General features: G+C 41.6%; 1 protein-coding gene across 1 annotated transcript in view; it reads left to right on the top strand.

Moving 5' to 3' along the window:
- Positions 1 to 8,956: 8,956 nt before the first annotated feature.
- tmprss13b (transmembrane serine protease 13b) overlaps positions 8,957 to 23,753 on the top strand; it is a 41,419-nt gene continuing 26,622 nt past the window's right edge. Inside the window, exons 1-9 of the mRNA XM_035780406.2 lie at positions 8,957 to 9,191; positions 12,667 to 12,835; positions 13,047 to 13,157; positions 13,429 to 13,554; positions 18,554 to 18,680; positions 18,828 to 18,923; positions 22,679 to 22,722; positions 22,890 to 23,049; positions 23,335 to 23,513. Coding sequence (XP_035636299.1) covers positions 9,177 to 9,191; positions 12,667 to 12,835; positions 13,047 to 13,157; positions 13,429 to 13,554; positions 18,554 to 18,680; positions 18,828 to 18,923; positions 22,679 to 22,722; positions 22,890 to 23,049; positions 23,335 to 23,513 — 1,027 coding nt within the window. The 5' untranslated portion in view covers positions 8,957 to 9,176. The remainder of the gene's footprint in view (positions 9,192 to 12,666; positions 12,836 to 13,046; positions 13,158 to 13,428; positions 13,555 to 18,553; positions 18,681 to 18,827; positions 18,924 to 22,678; positions 22,723 to 22,889; positions 23,050 to 23,334; positions 23,514 to 23,753) is intronic.

Genomic DNA, 23,753 nt, shown 5'->3' with positions numbered 1-23,753 from the left:
AGAGTCAATATTTGCAGTGTTGACCCTTCTTTTTCAAGACCTCTGCAATCCGCCTTGGCATGCTGTCAATTAACTTCTGGGCCACATCCTGACTGATGGCAGCCCATTCTTGCATAATCAATGCTTGGAGTTTGTCAGAATTTGTTGGTTTTTGTTTGTCCACCTGCCTTTTGAGGATTGACCACAAATTCTTAATGGGATTAAGGTCTGGGGGGTGTCCTGACCATGGACCCAAAATATCAATATTTTGTTCCCCGAGCCACTTAGTTATCACTTTTGCCTTATGGCAAGGTGCTCTATCATGCTGGAAAAGGCATTGCTCGTCACCAAACTGTTCCTGGATGGTTGGGAGAAGTTGCTCTCGGAGGATGTGTTGGGACCATTCTTTATTCATGGCTGTGTTCTTAGGCAAAATTGTGAGTGAGCCCACTCCCTTGGCTGAGAAGCAAGACCACACATGAATGGTCTCAGGATGCTTTACTGTTGGCATGACACAGGACTGATGGTAGCGCTCACCTTGTCTTCTCCGGAAAAGCTTTTTTCCGGATGCCCAAAACAATTAGAAAGGGGATTCATCAGAGAAAATGACTTTACCCGAGTCCTCAGCAGTCCAATCCCTGTACCTTTTGCAGAATATCAGTCTGTCCCTGATGTTTTTCCTGGAGAGAAGTGGCTTCTATGCTGCCCTTCTTGACACCAGGCCATCCTCCAAAAGTCTTTGCCTCACTGTGCGTGCAGATGCACTCACACCTGCCTGCTGCCATTCCTGAGCAAACTCTGTACTGGTGGTGCCCGGTCCCGCAGCTGAATCAACTTTGGGAGACGGTCCTGGCGCTTGCTGGACTTTCTTGGGCGCCCTGAAGCCTTCTTCACAACAATTGAACCACTCTCCTTGAAGTTCTTGATGATCCGATAAACGGTTGATTTAGGTGCAATCTTACTGGCAGCAATATCCTTGCCTGTGAAGCCCTATTTGTGCAAAGCAATGATGACGGCACGTGTTTCCTTGCAGGTAACCATGGTTGACAGAGGAAGAACAATGATTCCAAGCACCACCCTCCTTTTGTAGCTTCCAGTCTGTTATTCGAACTCAATCAGCATGACAGAGTGATCTCCAGCCTTGTCCTCGTCAACCCTCACACCTGTGTTAATGAGAGAATCACTGACATGATGTCAACTGGTCCTTTTGTGGCAGGGCTGAAATGCAGTGGAAACGTTTTTTGGTGATTCAGTTAATTTGCATGGCAAAGAGGGACTTTGCAATTCATCTGATCACCATTCATAACATTCTGGAGTATATGCAAATTGCCATCATACAAACTGAGGTAGCAGACTTTGTGAAAATGTATAGTTGTGTCATTCTCAAAACTTTTGGCCATGACTGTACATATTGAGGGGATGTGGTGGAACAGGGGTATGTCAGAGGAGGCTGGTGGGAGGAGCTATAGGAGGACGGGCTCATTGTAATGGCGGGAATGGAAGTAATGGAACGGAGTCGAACATGTGGTCTCTATATGCAAAAGTCATTCCACTACTGGCTCAAATAGCCGACCAATCAGCCTGTTACCAACCCTTAGTAAACTTTTGGAAAAAATGGTGTTTGATACAATGCTATTTTACAGTAAACAAACTGACAACAAACTTTCAGCATGCTTATAGGGAATGACATTGAACAAGCACAGCACTTACTGTACACATCAGCTACTACAGCGACTGAAATTACTGTGACACTTAACAAAGAGCTGCAGTTAGTTTCAGAGTGGGTGTCAAGGAATAAGTTAGTCCTAAATATTCCTGAAACTAAAAGCATTGTATTTGGGATAAATCATTCACTAAACCCTAAACCTTAACTAAATATTGTAATGAATAATGTGAACATTGAGCAAGTTGAGGTCATGGTCAAAACATATTAATACAACAGTAGCTAAGACGGGTAGAAGTCTGTCCATAATAAAGTGTTGTTCTGCCTTCTTAACAGCACTATCAACAAGACAGGTCCTACAGGCCCTAGTTTTGTCACACCTGGACTACCGTTCAGTCGTGTGGTCAAGTGCCACAAAGAGACTTAGGAAAATTGCAATTGGCTCAGAACAGGGCAGCACGGCTGGCCACGCAGTCGTGGGTGAACAGGGAGTACAGGAGAGGGCTCAGAACGCACCCTTGTGGGGCCCCCGTGTTGAGGATCAGCGGGGAGGAGATGTTGTTGCCTACCCTCACCACCTGGGGGCGGCCCGTCAGGAAGTCCAGTACCCAGTTGCACAGGGCGGGGTCGAGACCCAGGGTCTCGAGCTTGATGACGAGCTTGGAGGGTACTATGGTGTTGAATGCCGAGCTGTAGTCGATGAACAGCATTCTCACATAGGTATTCCTCTTGTCCAGGTGGGTTAGGGCAGTGTGCAGTGTGGTTGAGATTGCATCGTCTGTGAACCTATTTGGGCGGTAAGCAAATTGGAGTGGGTCTAGGGTGTCAGGTAGGGTGGAGGTGATATGGTCCTTGACTAGTCTCTCAAAGCACTTCATGATGACGGAAGTGAGTGCTACGGGGCGGTAGTCGTTTAGCTCAGTTACCTTAGCTTTCTTGGGAACAGGAACAATGGTGGCCCTCTTGAAGCATGTGGGAACAGCAGACGTATAGGGATTGATAATCGATAATATAGTGCGTATAATATACGCACTATACACCCACACACACGATAATATACGCACTATACACACACACACACGATAATATACGCACTATACACCCACACACATGATAATATACGCACTATACACACACACATGATAATATACGCACTATACACACACGATAATATACGCACTATACACCCACACACACGATAATATACGCACTATACACACACACACACGATAATATACGCACTATACACACACACGATAATATACGCACTATACACACACACAATTAATATACGCACTATACACACACACGATAATATACGCACTATACACACACACGCGATAATATACGCACTATACACACACACGATAATATACACACTATACACACACACGATAATATACGCACTATACACACACACGATAATATACGCACTATACACACACACGATAATATACGCACTATACACACACACGATAATATACGCACTATACACACACACGATAATATACGCACTATACACACACACGATAATATACGCACTATACACACACACGATAATATACGCACTATACACACACACACGATAATATACACACTATACACACACACACACACACACGATAATATACGCACTATACACACACACGATAATATACGCACTATACACCCACACACACGATAATATACGCACTATACACACACACGATAATATACGCACTATACACACACACACAATAATATACGCACTATACACACACACGATAATATACGCACTATACACCCACACACACGATAATATACGCACTATACACACACACGATAATATACGCACTATACACACACACACGATAATATAGGCACTATACACACACACGATAATATACGCACTATACACACACACACACGATAATATACGCACTATACACACACACAATAATATACGCACTATAAACACACACGATAATATACGCACTATACACACACACACAATAATATACGCACTATACACACACACGATAATATACGCACTATACACACACACACACGATAATATACGCACTATACACACACACGATAATATACGCACTATACACACACACACACGATAATATACGCACTATACACACACACGATAATATACGCACTATACACACACACGATAATATACGCACTATACACACACACGATAATATACGCACTATACACACACACGATAATATACGCACTATACACACACACGATAATATACACACTATACACACACACGATAATATACACACTATACACACACACGATAATATACGCACTATACACACACACACAATAATATACGCACTATACACACACACGATAATATACGCACTATACACACACACACACGATAATATACGCACTATACACACACACGATAATATACGCACTATACACACACACACACGATAATATACGCACTATACACACACACGATAATATACGCACTATACACACACACGATAATATACGCACTATACACACACACGATAATATACGCACTATACACACACACGATAATATACGCACTATACACACACACGATAATATACGCACTATACACACACACACACGATAATATACGCACTATACACACACACGATAATATACGCACTATACACACACACAATAATATACGCACTATACACACACACGATAATATACGCACTATACACACACACGATAATATACACACTATACACACACACGTGGATTTTGTACTGTAGATATGTGGTAGTGGTGGAGTCGGGGCCTGAGGGCACAACGTGTGTTGTGAAATCTGTGAATGTATAGTAATGTTTTTAAAATGATATAAACTACCTTCATTTTTCCATTGATTCCACTCCAGCCATTACAATGAGCCCATCCCCCTATAGCTCCTCCCACCAGCCTTCTCTGGTTCATGTGCTTACTCTAAATGTGTTTACTATATATTACTCAGTATATAACATGATTGTCTTAATTATTTGTTTATTTTAGAGTATTTCTCTTTATATTTACTACTTGATTTATGCTCTGACAGGGTTGTCAAAAGGCTGTAATTCACCTGTCAACATAGATATATCAGACAGCAGCCCAGTGACAAAAAAAGAGAACCTTGTATGTGCTAATAAACGTACTGTACAATGCAGACTGGGTGGTTATAACCCAGTGGAGTCCTCCTGGACCTAGAGGAGCAGAGTCAAGCCCACATGTACAGTAGCTTACTCATCAACATCCTTCCTACGCTCCACTGTAGCCCCAACCCCTCTGAAGGTCTGTGTAGGTAGCAGCTCCTGTAGCACCCTTAGCGGTGTGGGCAAAAAGTGGATGTTTCTGGTTTTCAGGGATGCAATATTTTCAACCTAACATCCGTTTACCCTGAAAACAGAAGTAGTGACTTCGCTCAAGCGTCTTTCTACGCTACGTTACATAACTCCTGTAGAGACACAGGAGAACCTGTATCTGGTTCTACTCCTTCTCCCCTCAAGGGTCGAGTGAGAACTGTAGACCCACCTCGTGTATTTACAGTGACGGGAAAGTATTCAGACGCCTGGACTTTTTCCACATTTTGTTACATTACTGTCTTATTTCCCCCCCTCATCAATCTACACACAATACAGCACAATGACAACGCAAAAACTCAGTACTGTAACGGCTCTCGTTGGTAGAAGATGTGGACCAAAGTGCAGCGTGGAAAGTGTTCATGATTTTTATTTTCAGAAAACACAGCAAAATAACCAAAGTGAAAATGAAAGCGCACAGTTCTGTCAAGTACTGACACGAAACAGAATACAAGATCCCACAAAACCCAAAAGGAAAATGACAACCTATATATGACAACCTATATATTTTATTCGACCATGCTGGTCATTTATGAACATTTGAACATCTTGGCCATGTTCTGTTATAATCTCCACCCGGCACAGCCAGAAGAGGACGGGCCACATATGCTCTCTCTAATTCTCTCTTTCTTTCTTTCTCTCTCTCGAAGGACCTGAGCCCTAGGACCGTGCCCCAGGACTACCTGGGATGACTCCTTGCTGTCCCCAGTCCACCTGGCCATGCTGCTGCTCCAGTTTCAACTGTTCTGCCTTGTTATTATTCGACCATGCTGGTCATTTATGAACATTTTAACATCTTGGCCATGTTCTGTTATAATCTCCACCCGGCACAGCCAGAAGAGGACTGGCCACCCCACATAGCCTGGTTCCTCTCTAGGTTTCTTCCTAGGTTTTGGCCTTTCTAGGGAGTTTTTCCTAGCCACTGTGCTATATATAAGGGCTATATAAATACATTTGATTTGATTTTGATTTGATTTGATCCCCAATCAGAGACAACGATAGACAGCTGCCTCTGATTGGGAACCACACTGCCAAAAACAAAGAAATAGAAAACGTAGACTTTCCCACCCGAGTCACACCCTGACCAAACCCAACATAGAGAATGATGAGTGTCTCTAAGGTCAGGGCGTGACAAGTACTTTGTTGAAGCACCTTTGGCAGTGATTACAGCCTTGAGTCTTCTTGGGTATGATCCTATAAGTGTGGCACACCTGTATTTGGGGAGTTTCTCCCATTCTTACATTTACATTACATTTAAGTAATTTAGCAGACGCTCTTATCCAGAGCGACTTACAAATTGGTGCATTCACCTTATGACATCCAGTGGAACAGCCACTTTACAATAGTGCATCTAAATCTTTTAGGGGGGGAGAAGGATTACTTATCCTATCCTAGTCAGAAACCCTGCCTATTTCTAGAATTTCTTGTCATAAAATGTGATTTTAAATCTAAACACACTACTAACCTAAGCTTACATTTTTACGATATAGACCAGAGACCAGAGAGAGAGAGAGAGAGAGAGAGAGAGAGAGAGAGAGAGAGAGAGAGAGAGAGAGAGAGAGAGAGAGAGAGAGAGAGAGAGAGAGAGAGAGAGAGAGAGAGAGAGAGAGAGAGAGAGAGAGAGAGAGAGAGAGAGATGATGTGTATCTAGTTGTTAGTCCAATGCATGCTTCCCTTCATTCCACTGGCCTGACAAAGATCCACGTTCTGGGTCGGTGATTGTGAAGACCAGGTCATCTGATGCAGCACTCCATCACTCGACTTGGTCAAATATCCCTTACACAGCCTGGAGGTGTGTTTTGGGTCATTGTCTTGTTGAAAACAAATGATAGTCCCACTAAGCGCAAACCAGTTGGGATGGCGTATCGCTGCAGAATTCTGTGGTAGCCATGCTGGTTAAGTGTGTCTGGAATTCTAAATAAATCACTAGCAAAGCACCATCACATGTCCTCCTCCGTGCTTCACGGTGGGAACCACACATGCGGAGATCATCCGTTCACCTACTCCGCGAATCACAAAGACAAAGCGGTTAGAACCAAACACCCACAGCGGAACTCACAGCGTTTGGACCAAAGGACAGATTTCCACTGGTCTAATGTCCATTGCTCGTGTTTCTTGGCCCAAGCAAGTCTCTTCCTCTTACTGGTGTTCTTTAGTAGTGGATTCTTTGCAGCAATTCAACCATGAAGGCCTGATTCACGCAGTCTCTTCAACACTAACAGCTGATGTTGAGATGTGTCTGTTACTTGAACTCTGTGAAGCAACTCTGTGTAATTCTAATGATCTTATCCTCTGCACCAGAGGTAACTCTGGGTCTTCCTTTCCTGTGGTGGTCCTCATGAGAGTCAGTTTCATCATAGCGCTGGATGATTTTTGCAGCTGCACTTTAAGAAACTTTCAAAGTTCTGACCTTCATGTCTTGGCTGACCTTCGTGTCTTAAAGTAATGATGGACTGTCATTTCTCTTTGCTTAATTGAGCTGTTCTTGCCATAATAAGGACTTGGCCTTTTTCCAAATAGGGCTGTCTTCTGTATACCAACCCTAACTCGTCACAACACAACTGATTGGCTCAAACTCATCAAAGAAATTCCACAAATGAACAAGGCACACGTGTTCCACCTCATGAAACTGGTTGAGAGAATGCCATGAGTGTGCGACGCTGTCATCAAGGCAAAGGGTGGCTATTTTGAAGAATATAAAATATATTTTGATTTGTTTAACACTTTTTTAGTTACTACACGATGTCTTCACTTATTTCTACAATGTAGAAAATAGTAAAAATAAAGAAAAATGCTTGAATGAGTAGGTGTGTACAATCTTTTGTCTGTACATACCAAACACAGTGGACAATCTGGTACACACACACCCCACTCATAGTCATACAGTCATACCCTCCTTCTTTCTTTCTGTCCACAGAAATAGTCTCTGGCAAGGCACCAGCTAAACCTGCTCCTGCCATGTAATTCCATTGAGCAAGAATGCCACTCCTTTGTTGTCATAAGAATAAGGAAAACAGCAGTGTTATTTGTTTGATTAAAAATATATATATCCACTGAAAGCTAAACATAGTTTGTTTGTTATTCTCACCAGGAGAGGTGTATTTGCATTAATGTTTTCGATTAAGAAGTGATAGTAAAGTACTTAAGTGATAGTAATCGTTCTACTCTCAAAAACATCCACAGCTGGGACATTTCTGGTTGTAATTATGTAACCAAAAGGAATGTAGTTCAGTCATTGTGTGTACAAGTCACCCTCCTATAGCACCTTTCCCACCGGGCACATACTGGTCAACGTTGTTTCCACTTCATTTCAATGAAATTACATTGAACCAACGTGGAATGAACGGTGAATTGTCTGTGCTGGGGTATTGTTGACAGATGCTTATTTCATTTGGGGAGGATACTCACAACAGATCTTTAGTTGTGGCATCATTGGTAAAGGTACAAATGGTTTGTGTGTCCTGTATGGAGGTTGGAGCATTTCCAAACCTATACATATTGTTCTATTCAGTCAGCCTGATCTCTGTAGTGATAATGATGTAATTACAACCTTTATACTCCAGTCTGAGAATCCCTTCAAGCTTTCTTCTGGTAGCAGTATTTCAGTTTTATGACTTTGTACTATTTCGTTTGGCAGACATTGTGTATTTCTGAACACATGAACATGATGTATCACAATAGATACTGTATGTCTATAGTAGCCTAGAAACACTATTGTGCTTAGGATGGTTGTTTGTTCAATGTGTCAATTTGTACTTGTTACAATGTTTTTTAATCTTACAGTGAATTTGGTTTAATCTTCATAGATAACCTAAGATATTGTAATTGTTTTTAGTCATTGAAATGATCTCTTTAGAAAACAACAGAAAAAAAGCTTAATTAGCGTGTTTCTGCTGGCTGTGCATGTATCACAAATCATGTCACCTACTTTCCATGATGGAACCAGTTTGGCCAGCATTGAAGAGAAAAGGTGGAGGGAGGGACAGAGGATTGGATACCAGTGCCTGTAGTGTGAATGGAGTTCAGATTCAGGCGGAGACACTAAAGCACAGCGAACGGACAGAGACTGGAGAGAGACTTACCAAGCTATAGAATCTCTCCTGTAGAATTGACCCAGATCCCAGTGAGGCCACCTGTCCCCAGAGGGCCACAGTGACTGTAGGCTTCCAAACACACAGATGGAACATGACCAGGTAGGTGGATTTACTCTATTTTATAACTCTTCAGACATGTCCAATTGGCAACAGTGACCTAACTTCATAGGAAAAACTCTTAGGTGTGATACAAAACATTGTCCGGTTTAGTTTTTACCTGATGTCCCTGCATGTCTGAGATACTTTTGGCCATGTAGTGTATGTGGACACCCCTTTAAATGAGTGGATTCGGCTATTTCAACCACACCGTTGGTGACAGGTGTATAAAATCGAGTGCACAGCCATGCAATCTCCATAGACAAACATTGGCAGTAGAATGGCCCGTACTGAAGAGCTCAGTGACTTTCAACGCGGCACCGTCATAGGATGCCACCTTTCCAACAAGTCAGTTCATCAAATCCAGTCAACTGCAAGTGCTGTTACTGTAAATTGGAAACATCTAGCAGCAACAATGGCTCAGCCGCGAAGTGGTAGGCTCACAGAACGCAAGTGCTGAAGCGTGTAGCGTGTAAAAATCATCTGTCCTCGGTTGCAACACTCACTACCGAGTTCCAAACTGCCTCTGGAAGCAACGTCAGCACAAGAACTGTTCATCGGGAGCTTAATGAAATGGGTTTCCATTGCTGAGCAGCCGCTCACAAGCCTAAGATCTCCATGCGCAATGCCAAGCGTCGGCTGGTGTGTTGTTAAGCTCGCCGCCATTGGACTCTGGAGAAGTGGAAACGCGTTCTCTGGAGTGATGAATCACGCTTAAACATCTGGCAGTCTGACGGACGAATCTGGGTTTGGCGGATGCCAGGAGAACGCCACCTGCCCCAATGCATAGTGCCAACTGTAAAGTTTGGTGGAGGAGGAATAATGGTCTGGGGCTTTTTTTCATGGTTCAGGCTAGGCCCTTAGTTCAAGTGAAGGAAAATCTTAACTCTACAGCATAAAATGACATTCTAGAAGATTCTATGTTTTCAACACTGTGGCAACAGTTTGGGGAAGGCCCTTTCCTATTTCAGCATGACAATGCCCTGTGCTTAAAGCGAGGTCCATATAGAAATGGTTTGTTGAGATCGGTGTGGAAGAACTTGACTGGCCTGCACAGAGCCCTGACCTCAACTCCATCGAACACCTTTGGGCCGAAATGGAACGCCGACTGTGAGTCAGGTCTAATCGACCGAGATCAATGCCTGACCTCACTAATGCTCTTGTGGCTGAATAGAAGCAAATCCACGCAGCAATGTTCCAACATCTAGTGGAAAGCCTGTGAGTGGAGGCTGTTAAAGCAGCAAAGCGAGGACCAACACCGTATTAATGCCCATGTTTTTGGAATAAGATGTTCGACGAGCAGGTGTCCACATACTTTTGGTAGATGTAGTGGACATTATTTAAATGTAAGGTTAGTGGAAGATTGAGGCATTTCCATTTGTATTTCATGGAATTGGATCCTGTATTTCAATTGTTGCTAGTTAATTCAATTGTGTTTCATTGTATGCATCGCAGAAGTTAGAGTAACAATGATCCAGAATTTTCCCAGCCCGGGTCGCGCATTCAATATGCTGATAAAATTTAGGGAGCCTTGTTTTCAGATTAGCCTTGATAAAATCCCCAGCTACAATAAATGCAGCCTCAGAATATGTGGTTTCCATTTTATATAGAGTCCAATGAAGTTCTTTCAGGGCCATCGAGGTGTCTGCTTGGGTGGGGATGTACACGACTGTGATTATAATCGAAGAGAATTCTCTTGGTTGATAATGCGGTCGGCATTTGATTGTAAGGAATTCTAGGTCAGGTGAACAAAAGGACTTGAGTTCCTGTTTGTTGTTATGATCACACCACGACTAGTTAATCATAAGGAATACACCCCCTTCTTCTTCTTACCAGAGAGATGTTTGTTTCTGTCGACGCAATGCGTGAAGAAACCAGGTGGCTGTACCGACTCTGATAACGTATCACGAGTGAGCCATGTTTTCGTGAACATGTGACACTGATGGGTGTGTGTGTTAGAATATTGTTAAGATCATCTCATGCACTTAAAAACACACCTCCCATATCAATGTTTGTCATATACCACACCTGTAGCCTACAGTCTTTGTTCATCGGTTGTGCTGTTTGAACAAGCAGAACTTAATCAGCAACATCAGATAAACATTTGATCAAAATCAAATAAGATTTTATTAGTCACATGCGCTGAATACAATACCTTACAGTGAAATGCTTACTTACAAGCCCCTAACCAGCAATGCAGTTTAAAAAATACAAATAAGAATAAGAAATCAAAGTTAGAAGTAGTTAAAGAGCAGCAGTAAAATAACAATAGCGAGACTATAAACAGGGGGAACCGGTACAGAGTCAATGTGTGTAGTGGCACCGGTTAATCGAGGTAATTTAGGTAATATGTACATGTAGGTAGAGTTATTAAAGTGACTATACATAGATAATAACAGAGATTAGCAAATAGTCTGGGTAGCCATTTGACTATATGTTCAGGAGTCTTACGGTTTGGGGGTAGAAGCTGTTTAAAAGCCTCTTGGGCTAGACTTGGCGCTCCGGTACCGCTTGCTGTGCGGTAGCAGAGAGAACAGTCTATAACTAGAGTGGCTGGAGTCCTTGACCATTTTTAGGGCCTTTCTCTGACACGGCTTGTTATAGAGATCCTGGATGGCAGGAAGCTTGGCCTCAGTGATGTACTGGGCCGTACACACTTCCCTCTGTCATGCCTTGAGGTATGAAGCCGAGCAGTTGCCATAACAGTAAGTGATGCAACCAGTCAGGATGCTCTTGATGGTGCAGCTGTTGAACCTTTTGAGGATCTGAGGGCCCATGCCAAATCTTTTCAGTCTCCTGATGGGGAACAAAATAGTAGGTTTCTTCCTTATCAAGAAGAGGGAACGATTTTAGGTAAACATTTCTGGTTACTGGCTTCAGGCAATGGTTAATTAGAACTGAAACTATAAAATGACACTTTCTATTAATAGCAGATTGATTTATAAGACATCAAGTAATTTGAGAAATTGGAACTATTAGTGATACAATGAAACTGGTGTCATAGTAACAATTCTAAGAAACATTCAGCTATTTTTTAGAGATAAGAACAAGTGCATCTTTGCGGAACCTGTTATCCTTCCTGGTGTTTAGCTGTTGATATGTCCAGATCTATAATCACATGTTGGGTCATGGTGCATAACTGTCTGTTTGTGATTGCCTAAGTGTCCTTCAGGCATGTGAATAGCAACAAAAACAACACAAAGGAACCTCACTGAGGAGACACTGGAGGTCCACAGGACCATCCAGTCTAGTATGGTTCTGTAATGGATGCTCCTTTTTTTGTCCACTGTACAATATGGCCTGTTTTTATAGGTTCGATCTGTTGTCGGTGTGTGTTAGGGTGGTGTAGGATTCAGGCTAGAGCTAAGCTTCAGATATACATATTTATATACCTGCCTGTCTTTAGAAGTTGACCAGGTACATAGCCTACTAATGCCAATGAGAACCCACCTGACTCTCCTCTTCCTTCTCCCCTCAGAACAGTGACTGCCCACCCCCATACTACTCAGTAGCAGTGCCCACCCAGCCCCCTCCTGAGTATGGAGAGGTGGTGGGGGCCAGAGGGATGTCTGACCCCCCTTCTCAGCCTTACTACATCCCCCAGCCTATGGCACATGTAAATGTCGTCCATGTTTCCCAGGGTGCCCGTAAGTTCCTGGTGTTCCCTTCTACTTCTTCTTGATATACATTACATTCCTGCCCCTAACTATTTATATGAGAGGGTGCCATCACTCTATCTCTGTAATGCAAATCTCTCTTTCTATATCCAAAACGTTTCTCTTTCTTAATCCTAAGCTTTTTTGCCTCCCAACTTTATAAAACTGTAAACTGAAAAATGTCCCTGGTCTCCTCTTGCAGCCCAACGTCGAAAAAAGTGCTTATCATGTGGGAACAGTTCCTGCTGTTATGGAGGATCAGGAGGGACCACCCTACTGCTGGTCCTCCTCGCTATCGCTATCTGGCTGGGAGGTAACCCAACCAGTAACTTACAGAGAACTCATACAGTACAACATTAAACTATATGGACATAATGTAATACAATACAACATAATCTAACATGGACATGATGTAACAATTAAATATGTGTAAATGTATGACAATCATAAATTCCATATTTAGGGTATCGTGTGAATGGAATATATATGATATTGTGTTGGTATGTATTAAGCATTAACATAGGGCCTTCCACAGCTCTGTATATCATTTGACTTGTTCTCTTTGACCTATGACCTCTGTCCAGTGCGTTATGGCCCATCCCTGGTGTCTGGCTCCCTGAGCGAGATGGAGAAAGACAGTTGCCCCTCCAACACCGTGGAGTGTGACGGCCGACGGGACTGCAAACTGGGCAGTGATGAGACCAATTGTGGTCAGTACCCTTGTCGCCAAACCTATTTTTTGTTGTCAGTAACAAAAATAGAAGCAAAACACTGGTCACACCACGTCACTTCTACGTGGAAATGTGGGTCATCTTTGGTTGAGGCGTTGATCGATGAGATTTCAACCGTTATTCACCCACTCAAAAAGACCGGCAGAAGTTTGTTGAATTCCCAATGTTATATGACTATGCTTTCAACCATCTAAAAGCACAACCAAATTCCAATGGAAAAGTTTGGTTTAGTCAGATGTCTGGTTAAGTTGTCAACTAAATGTTTTATCACTGCACTTTCAACTATTTAAAAGCACAACAAAGTTAAAATGGGAATGCATGTCAGATATGTTGTATTTATTACAACAGATGAACGTGTATAATTGTACTTCATCTAATAGCACAACCAAATGACCTGGGTTGTAGTTGATCAATGCTGTTCAAGATTCTGCAATAGATTATTACAGCAATTGTGAAGATCTCCACAGAGCTGCAACCTTTGCACGTTAGCTTGAACATCCACACTTTCTATTATCACATAAAAATACATGTATAGTTACAGTAGGCTAACCTCAAAATGTGGCCATAGATGTGTTGCTCATTTTAAGGCTGAATAAATGCTGTTACATTGATTTGTAAGATAGTCTTAACTTTAAACTTAACTTTATAGTCTTAACTTTATAGTCTTAAATTAAATGGTGTTTGGTTGACAACGCAACAAATTCCATATGTCTAGAAATGAATAATTTATATGTTCGAATTATGACTCCATCTCAACTAAGAATCCAAATCAAATCAAGCTTCCTTTAAAGTGCACTTAAAGTTTGATTTAGTACTATTCTTTAACTTAGAATTTTGTTTGAGATGGAGACTTGAATCCAAAATATCAATTATGAATCTGTAGACAAACTGGAATTAAAGCCAGACTAAGTCAATGACACAGATGGAACTATCCAAGCAGAATATACAGTATGTCTCCTTCAAATGTTGATATTTGGTTGCATTGACAACTAAATACAATTCAATATTCAGTTTGTCTACAAATTAATAATTGATATGTTGGATTCACGTCGCCATCGCAACCAAAAATCCAAGTTAAAGAATAGGACTAAATATCATCTAATCAAACTTTAAATGCACTTAGAAAAATGTTGATTTGATTTTTACCTAATCTTTAACTTGGATTTTTGGTTGAGCTGGAGATGTGAATACAACATATTAATAATTAACTTGGAGATTAAAGTTGAAATCAACCAAAGCTTTTACGCCCTAGGCCTATACAGTATGTGTTGTCTATTTATAGTTGAACCCTGGGTTGAATTGAGACAATAGCTGTTGATGACTTTGCAAATGCTCTATTGGACTAAATAGTATCATTGATGATATTTGACTTCTAAAGTATGGTTACATTTCATTTGCTCTGTTAAATCTACTCTTTGGAATGACTGTAATATATTTAGTTAGTAAGAGGTCTCTCAAAAACCCTTCTCATGATCGCACATTGGTACATGTAATAGTCAGTGCCAAATATCCAAGCGCATCAGGGCTTGGTTAAAACCCTGGAGGGGAGACCAACTGAATAGCTGTATGTGAACTGTCCAGGAGGTGCTGCCCAGCCTTCAGATAGTATTCCTATCCCTTGACTTATTCCACATTTTGTTGTTCTCATTTTAAAATGTATTTTTATTTTTATTCACCTTTATTTAACCAGGTAGGCAAGTTGAGAAAAAGTTCTCATTTACAATTGCGACCTGGCCAAGATAAAGCAAAGCAGTTCGACACATACAACGACACAGAGTTACACATGGAGTAAAACAAACATACAGTCAATAATACAGTATAAATAAGTCTATATACGATGTGAGCAAATGGGTTGTGATAAGGGAGGTAAAGGCAAAAAAGGCTGTGGTGGCAAAGTAAATGCAATATAGCAAGTAAAACACTGGAATGGTAGATTTGCAGTGGAAGAATGTGCAAAGTAGAAATAAAAATAATGGGGTGCAAAGGAACAAATTATAGATGGGCTATGTACAGGTGCAGTCATCTGTGAGCTGCTCTGACAGCTGGTGCTTAAAGCTAGTGAGGGAGATAAGTGTTTCCAGTTTCAGAGATTTTTGTAGTTCGTTCCAGTCATTGGCAGCAGAGAACTGGAAGGAGGCGGCCAAAGGAAGAATTGGTTTTGGGGGTGACCAGAGAGATATACCTGCTGGAGCGCGTGCTACAGGTGGGTGCTGCTATGGTGACCAGCGAGCTGAGATAAGGGGGGATTTTACCTAGCAGGGTCTTGTAGATGACCTGGAGTCAGTGGGTTTGGCGACTAGTGTGAAGCGAGGGCCAGCCAACGAGAGCGTACAGGTCACAGTGGTGGGTAGTATATCGGGCTTTGGTGACAAAACGGATTGCACTGTAATAGACTGCATCCAATTTATTGAGTAGGGTATTGGAGGCTATTTTGTAAATGATATCGCCGAAGTCGAGGATCGGTAGGATGGTCAGTTTTACGAGGGTATGTTTGGCAGCATGAGTGAAGGATGCTTTGTTGCGAAATAGGAAGCCAATTCTAGATTTATCTTTGGATTGGAGATGTTTAATGTGAGTCTGGGAGGAGCATTTACAGTCTAACTAGACACCTAGGTATTTGTAGTTGTCCACATATTCTAAGTCAGAACCGTCCAGAGTAGTGATGCTGGACGGGCAGGCAGGTGCAGGCAGCGATCGGTTGAAGAGCATGCATTTAGTTTTACTTGTATTTAAGAGCAGTTGGAGGCCACGGAAGGAGAGTTGTATGGCATTGAAGCTCGTCTGGAGGGTTGTTAACACAGTGTCCAAAGAAGGGCCAGAAGTATACAGAATGGTGTCGTCTGCGTAGAGGTGGATCAGAGAATCACCAGCAGCAAGAGCGACATCATTGATGTATACAGAGAAGAGAGTCGGCCCCAGAATTGAACCCTGTGACATCCCCATAGAGACTGCCAGAGGCCCAGACAACAGGCCCTCCTATTTGACACACTGAACTCTATCAGAGAAGTAGTTGGTGAACCAGGCGAGGCAATCATTTGAGAAACCAAGGCTGTCGAGTCTGCCGATGAGGATGTAGTGATTGACAGAGTCGAAAGCCTTGGCCAGGTCAATGAATACGGCTGCACAGTATTGTTTCTTATCGATGGCGATAAAAAATGGATTAAATAGATTTTGTTCTCACCCATCTACACACAATACCCTATATTGACAAAGTAAAAACATGTTTTTAATAAGTTTTGGAAATGTATTTGTATGCTCAAATACAGAAATATCTAATATACATAAGTATTTTACACCCCCGCTTGATACGTTAGAATCACCTTTGGCAGCGTTAACAGCTTGCATATTATTCTTTATAAAATTCTTCGAGCTCTGTCAAGTTGGTTGCTGATTATTGCTAGACAGCCATTTTCAAGTCTTGCCATAGATTGTCAAGCCAATTTAAGTCAAATTTGTAACTAGGCCCCTCAGGAACATTCAATGTCATCTTGGTAAGCAACTCCAGTGTATATTTGACCTTATGCTTTAGGTCATTGTCCTGCTGATAGGTGAATTTGTCTCCCAGTGTCTGTTGGAAAGCAGACTGAAACAGGTTTACCTCTAGGATTTTGCCTGTGCTTAGCTCCATTCCATTTATTTTTGGTCCTTGCCGATGACAAGCATACCCATAACATGATGCAGCCACCACATTGCTTGAAAATATGAAGAGCGGTATTCAGTGATGGGTTGTGTCGGATTTGCCCCAAACTATAATGTTGTTGATCCATCCTCAGTTTTCTCCTATCACAGACATTGAACTCTGTAACTGTTTTAAAGTCACCCTTGGCATCATGGTGAAATCCCTGAGTGGTTTCCTTCCCCTCTGGCAGCTGAGTTAGGAAGGATGCCTGTATCTTTGTTGTGACTCTGTGTATTGATACCTTCACCATATTCAATATATTTTAGTTTTACACAAATACTAATAGGTGCCCTTCTTTGTGAGGTTCTGTGTTTGGAATTCACTGCTTGACTGAGGTGCATTATAGATAATTGTATGTGTGGGGTACAGAGATGAGGTAGTAATTCAAAAATCATGTTACACAATTATTGCACAATGAGTGAGTACATGCAACTATTATGTACCTTGTTAAGCATATTTTTACTCATAAGCATATTTAGGCTTACCATAACAAAGGGGTTGAATACTTATTGATTCAAAACATTTCAGCTTTGAATATTTTATTAATTTCAGAAAAATTCTAAAAATATTATTCCGCTGACATTATGGGATATTGTGTCTAGGCAAGTGACACAACATCCCAATTTAATCAACTTTAAATTCAGGCTGTAACACAACAAAATGTGGAAAAAGTCAAGGGGTGTGAATACTTTCTGAAGGCAAAGTATATCGAAGAACTGATGTTGTTTCAAATGTACAAATTCAAGGTTTGTCTATTTTGGAAAATGGTTACAATGATGACATAATCCTGAAGTTGACATTTCCCCCTTAAAACAACAGTTTACGTTGATGATTAAAAAATTAAAAAATTAAATGTATTTTCCACGTAGATTCCACGTCACAATGCATTGACAAATTACGTTTCAACACCATTGATTCAACCAGTTTGTGTCCAGTGGGAACCTTTCTAGATGTGTAATGGATTTGTAGTGTTCTGTGTGATGTATCTGTGTGATGTATTTGTGTGATCCTGTGAGGTTCTAACTGCTGAGTCATGTATTTGTGTGATTCAGTGATGTTCTAATTGAGTGATGTTCTAATTGAGTGATGTTCTAGTTGAGTGATGTTCTAGTTCAGTGATGCTCTAATAGAGTGATGTTCTAATTGAGTGATGTTCTAGTTGAGTGATGTTCTAATTGAGTGATGTTCTAGTTGAGTGATGTTCTAATTGAGTGGTGTTCTAATTGAGTGATGTTCTAATTGAGTGATGTTCTAATTGAGTGATGTTCTAATTGAGTGATGTATCTGTGTATCATCCAGTAAGGTTCAGGTCGAATGGGGGTCTCCAGGTGAAGACAAGCAGCGCTGGTAATTTCCTCCCTGTGTGTTACAGTGGCTGGAACAAGAGCCTGGCTGATCAGACCTGTGCTCAACTAGGCTTCAGAGTGTAAGATCTTCCCCTCTTTGCTGCCCTCTTGTGGTCGAAAGGCTGAACTGTGCAAACCTGTTCAACCATACCTATCAATGGGTTTAGTGTGTTAGGTTGTGATGTCTGGACGTGTACATAAACTTCTCTCTACATCTATTTATTTAGGAGTCATAGCACTAGCAGTGTGAAAGATGAGTCCTCTACCACTCTCACTGTGACAGGGAAGACCTCCAACACCATCCAGGATAAGGTGTCAGTAAAGTAAGTACTTCTGGACAAACTCGTCAACAGCTCTTTGCATATTATGCAAAGTGGTGTATAAATTATTGCCCAAGAACAGGCTTAAACATTAAGAACACCTGCTCTTTCCATGACATAGACTTACCAGGTAAATCCAGGTGAAAGCTTATTGATGTCACCTTCTAAATCTACTTCAATCAGTGTAGATGAAGGGGAGGAGACAGGTAAAAGAAGGATTTTTATGCCATAAGACAATTGAGACAGGATTGTGTGTGTATACCATTTAGAGGGTGAATGGGCAAGGCAAAATATTGAAGTGCCATTGAACGGGGTAGTAGGTGCCAGGCAATCCGGTTTGTGTCAAGAACTGCAACTGTTTTTCACGCTCAACAGTTTCCTGTGTGTATCAACAATGGTCCACCACCCAAAGGACATCCAGCCAACTTGACACAACTGTGGGAAGCATTGCCGTCAACATGGACCAGTAACAATGTCGAACGCTTTTGACACCTTGTAGAGTCCATGTCCTGATGAATTGAGGCTGTTCTGAGAGCAAAAGGGGGTGCAACTCGATATTAGGAAGGTGTTCTTAATTTTTGGTATACTCAGTGTATATTATATCACACACTAAAAGTAAGCCTCTTCTTGGGCCATCAAATCAATGTTTATTGGTCACGTGCTCAGGATACAGAGTGTAAAGGGTACAGTGAAATATTTACTTGTCAGCTCAACAGTGCAGCACACAAAACAATATTCACAAATAAGTAATAAAAAAGTAGTACAAAAATTTGAGATGTTGTAAATATATACAATATAAACTATGACGTGCTAAAGTGAATTGTCACATGGTTGAGCATCTTAAAATGAATAGCATTAAATTGTAACAGCAATTATGACTGTGCATGTGTGTGGGTGGGTGAGTGGAGACCCAGCTAGCACATAACATTCTGAGAACGATATGTTTCTTAGAGCTTGGTGAGAGCGTGGTTGTCCTGTGGTTCTTTTGCATACAACCTTCTGGGAATGGTGCAGGATACCTAGCTAGCACTGAAATTCCCACGTCTGAGAACCATACGGAATTTCAGAACTTCAGCATAATGTTTCCTACAGGTTTCCTCATGGTTCTATTTAAAGTAATGTTCTCAAATTGTTCCGGGAACATTAAGAAACAACGTTCTTCTGTGGGAGTTTCAGTACTTCAGCATAACATTTTCTGCTGGTTTCCTCATGGTTCTATTTGAAGTCATGTCTCAGAACATTAAGACAAATTTCCATAAATAACACAAGAAAACATTAGTATGGTTCAACATTTTTTCTAAGAATGTTATTTAAAAAATGCATTCCTTTCTTAGCGTCAACAAACAAATTTGATTCTCTATCTTGTTAAGTGTGTTCAGGTGTGTTGGCCGTGCCCACTAACTGTCCACACCTAATCTTAATGAGATAGTTTCCTTAAAGATTGGGTCTGTTTGAATAAAATAAAATTAATAGCAATGTATGTGTTAAAAGACATGGCATTTTAACACCATTCTATGTTGTAGAATAATAGTGACAACATCAAAACTATGACATATAGCACATGGAATCATGTAGTAACCAAAAAAGTGTTAAACAAATCAAAATAGATTTTCGATTCTCCAAAGTAGCCACCATTTGCCTTGATGACAGCTTTGCACACTCTTGGCATTCTCTCAACCAGCTTCACCTGGAATGCTTTTCCAACAGTCTTGAGGGAGTTCCCACATATGCTGAGAACTTGTTGGCTGCTTTTCCTTCACTCTGCGGTCCAACTCATCCCAAACCATCTCATTTGGGTTGAGGTTAGGTGATTGTGGAGGTCAGGTCATTTGATGCAGCACTCCATCACTCTCCTTCTTGGTCGACACAGCCTAGAGATGTGTTGGATCATTGTCCTGTTGAAAAACAAATGATAGTCCCACTAAGCGCAAACCAGATGGGATGGCGTTTCACTGCAGAATAGTGTGGTAGCCATGCTTGTTAAGTGTGCCTTGAATTCTAAATAAATCACTGACAGTGTCACCAGCAAAGAACCATCACACCTCCTCCTCCATGCTTCACAGTGGGAACCACACATGCGGAGATCATCTGTTAACCTACTCTGCGTCTCACAAAGACACAGATTTCCACCAGTCTAATGTCCATTGCTCGTGTTTCTTGGCCCAAGCAAGTCTCTTCTTCTTATTGGTGTCATTTAGTAGTGGATCCTTTGCAGCAATTCGACCATGAAGGCCTGATTCACACAGTCTCTTCTGAACAGTTGATGTTGAGATGTGTCTGTTACTTGAACTCTGTGAAGCATTTATTTGGACTGCAATTTCTGAGGCTGGTAGCTCTAATGAACTTATCCTCTGCAGGATGATGGTTTTTGCGACTGCACTTGAAGAAACGTTCAAAGTTCTGACCTTCATGTCTTGACTGACCTTCATGTCTTAAAGTAATGATGCACTGACGTTTTTTGTTGCTTACTTGAGCTGTTCTTGCATAATATGGACTTGGTCTTTTACCAAATAGAGCTATCTTCTGCATACCACCCCTACCTTGTCACAACACAACTGATTGGCTAAAACGCATTAGGGAGGAAAGAAATTCCACAAATTAACTTTTAACAAGGCACACCTGTTAATTGAAATGCATTCCAGGTGACTACCTCATGAAGCTGGTTGAGAGGATGCCAAGAGTGTGCAAAGAAGTCATCAAGGCAAAGGGTGGCTAATTTGAAGTATCTGAAATATAAAATATATTTTGATTTGTTTAACACCTTTTTGGTTATACATGATTCCATATGTGTTATTTCATAGTTTTAATTATTCTTTTTTACTTTTACCCCTTTTTCATGGTATCCAATTGGTAGTTACAGTCTAGTCTCATCTACGGACTCAGGAAAGGCGAAGGTCGAGAGCCACTGTGAGTGATTTATCCAAAACACAAACCAGCCAAGCCGCACTACTTCTTGACACAATGCCTGCTTAACCCGGAAGCCAGCCGGGAAACACCGTATACCTGGCGACCGTGTCAGCATGCATTGCAACCGGCCTGCTACAGGAGTCGCTTGAGAGCAATGGGACGACTATGGGCCAATTGTGCACCACCCCATGGGTCTCCCGGTTGTGGCCGGCTACGACAGAGCCTGGACTCAAACCAGGATCTCTAGTGGTACAGCTAGCACTGCGATGCAGTGCCTTAGACCACTGCACCACTCAGGAAGACCCACTATTTTTCTACAATGTAGAACATAGTAAAAATAAAGAAATACCCCTGAATGAGTAGGTGTATCAAACTTTTGACTGGATTTGTATGTTCTCAGAACGTTATTTAAATACCTTCAAATAACCTATCATTTCGGTTAGGGAACCAATGGCATAATTCCCAGAATTAATGGGAAACCAACAACGTACGTTCCCACAACTTCCAAGTAACTAAAATGTGCTAGCTGGGAGTCTATGTAAATAGTTTATTAAGGTGCAGGTGTGAAGAGTCAGTGCAATAGCCTCTTAAGATGCAGGTGGTAACGTGGAGAGAGCAGTCCGTGGCTGGGGTCGCTGGAGTCCTTGGCATTCTTCCGGGACTTTCTCAGACACCACCTGGTCATCATTCACCATGTCACTTTTCATATACTGTATGTTATGATAAGATACCAAAAGTATCAAACAGAGCCAAGTATTTGACCATTAGATGGAGTAAGTGGAGAAGACAAAGAAAACATGTGACCTCAATAGTGATCTGATTTACTGTGACTTTCTTTCTGTGTTCTGTAGCTCATCCTGCCCTAACAATGAAACTGTCTCCCTGCAGTGTATCAGTGAGTAACGATCTTTACATTCTCGCAGTTAATGCACAAAGGCAACCATTGGTCTTTCAAGCTCGATAAAGCTATTCATCTAGCTCTCCTGATGAACAGAGGACCAAATCCCCATACTGTATTAGCACTATGGACCGACTTACTCCCTCTCTCTGTCCCCATGGTAGACTGTGGCAGGCAGAAGTTGTCCAGAATCATAGGGGGATCAGCAGCGAATCTGGGTGATTGGCCTTGGCAGGTCAGCCTCCACTTTCAGCGCTCTCACACCTGCGGGGGGACGCTGATCGCTCCTGACTTTGTGGTGACAGCAGCCCACTGCTTCCCCAGGTCAGTACAACAGACAACACCGCAGACAATGGACAAGGAACTGTACTGAAACAATGTACAGCAGAACAGTAATGACAATCCGAAATAGAACATATAGAAAACTCTTGATATAGAAAACTCTTGAAACCTAACAATGCTAAGACAAAAATGAACTGGGATATAACAAGGACTTTACAGAGCTGGAACTGTATACAGCTAACTGAAGGGAGCTAACTAAGACTGCACAGTGCTTAGGCTGAACAGTGATCAGTGAAGACAGTGACCTAACAACTCTACTCTCTCTAGGAAGGTCTCATCGTACCTGGTGCCCAATAACTGGCATGTGTATGTGGGCATGGTTTCTCAGATGGTGCTGCCTCGCCCTTATATGGTGGAGAAGATCATTGTCCATGAGAGCTATGACGACAAAACCAACAACTATGACATCACCCTTCTCAAACTCACACAGCGTGTAGACTACTCCAGTGAGTTCACCTTTAACCTAACAATATATTATATGATTGCTTATACCACTATTTAAAAAATCAAATCAAATCAAATCAAATTTTATTTGTCACATACACATGGTTAGCAGATGTTAAATGCGAGTGTAGCGAAATGCTTGTGCTTCTAGTTCCGACAATGCAGTGATAACCAACAAGTAATCTAACTAACCATTCCAAAACTACTGTCTTATACACAGTATACACAGTACAGAGCAGCAT

Source organism: Oncorhynchus keta, chromosome 11 (genome assembly GCF_023373465.1).
Source record: "Oncorhynchus keta strain PuntledgeMale-10-30-2019 chromosome 11, Oket_V2, whole genome shotgun sequence".
NCBI lineage: Eukaryota > Metazoa > Chordata > Actinopteri > Salmoniformes > Salmonidae > Oncorhynchus > Oncorhynchus keta.
This window is presented reverse-complemented; position numbering and strand designations above follow the sequence as displayed.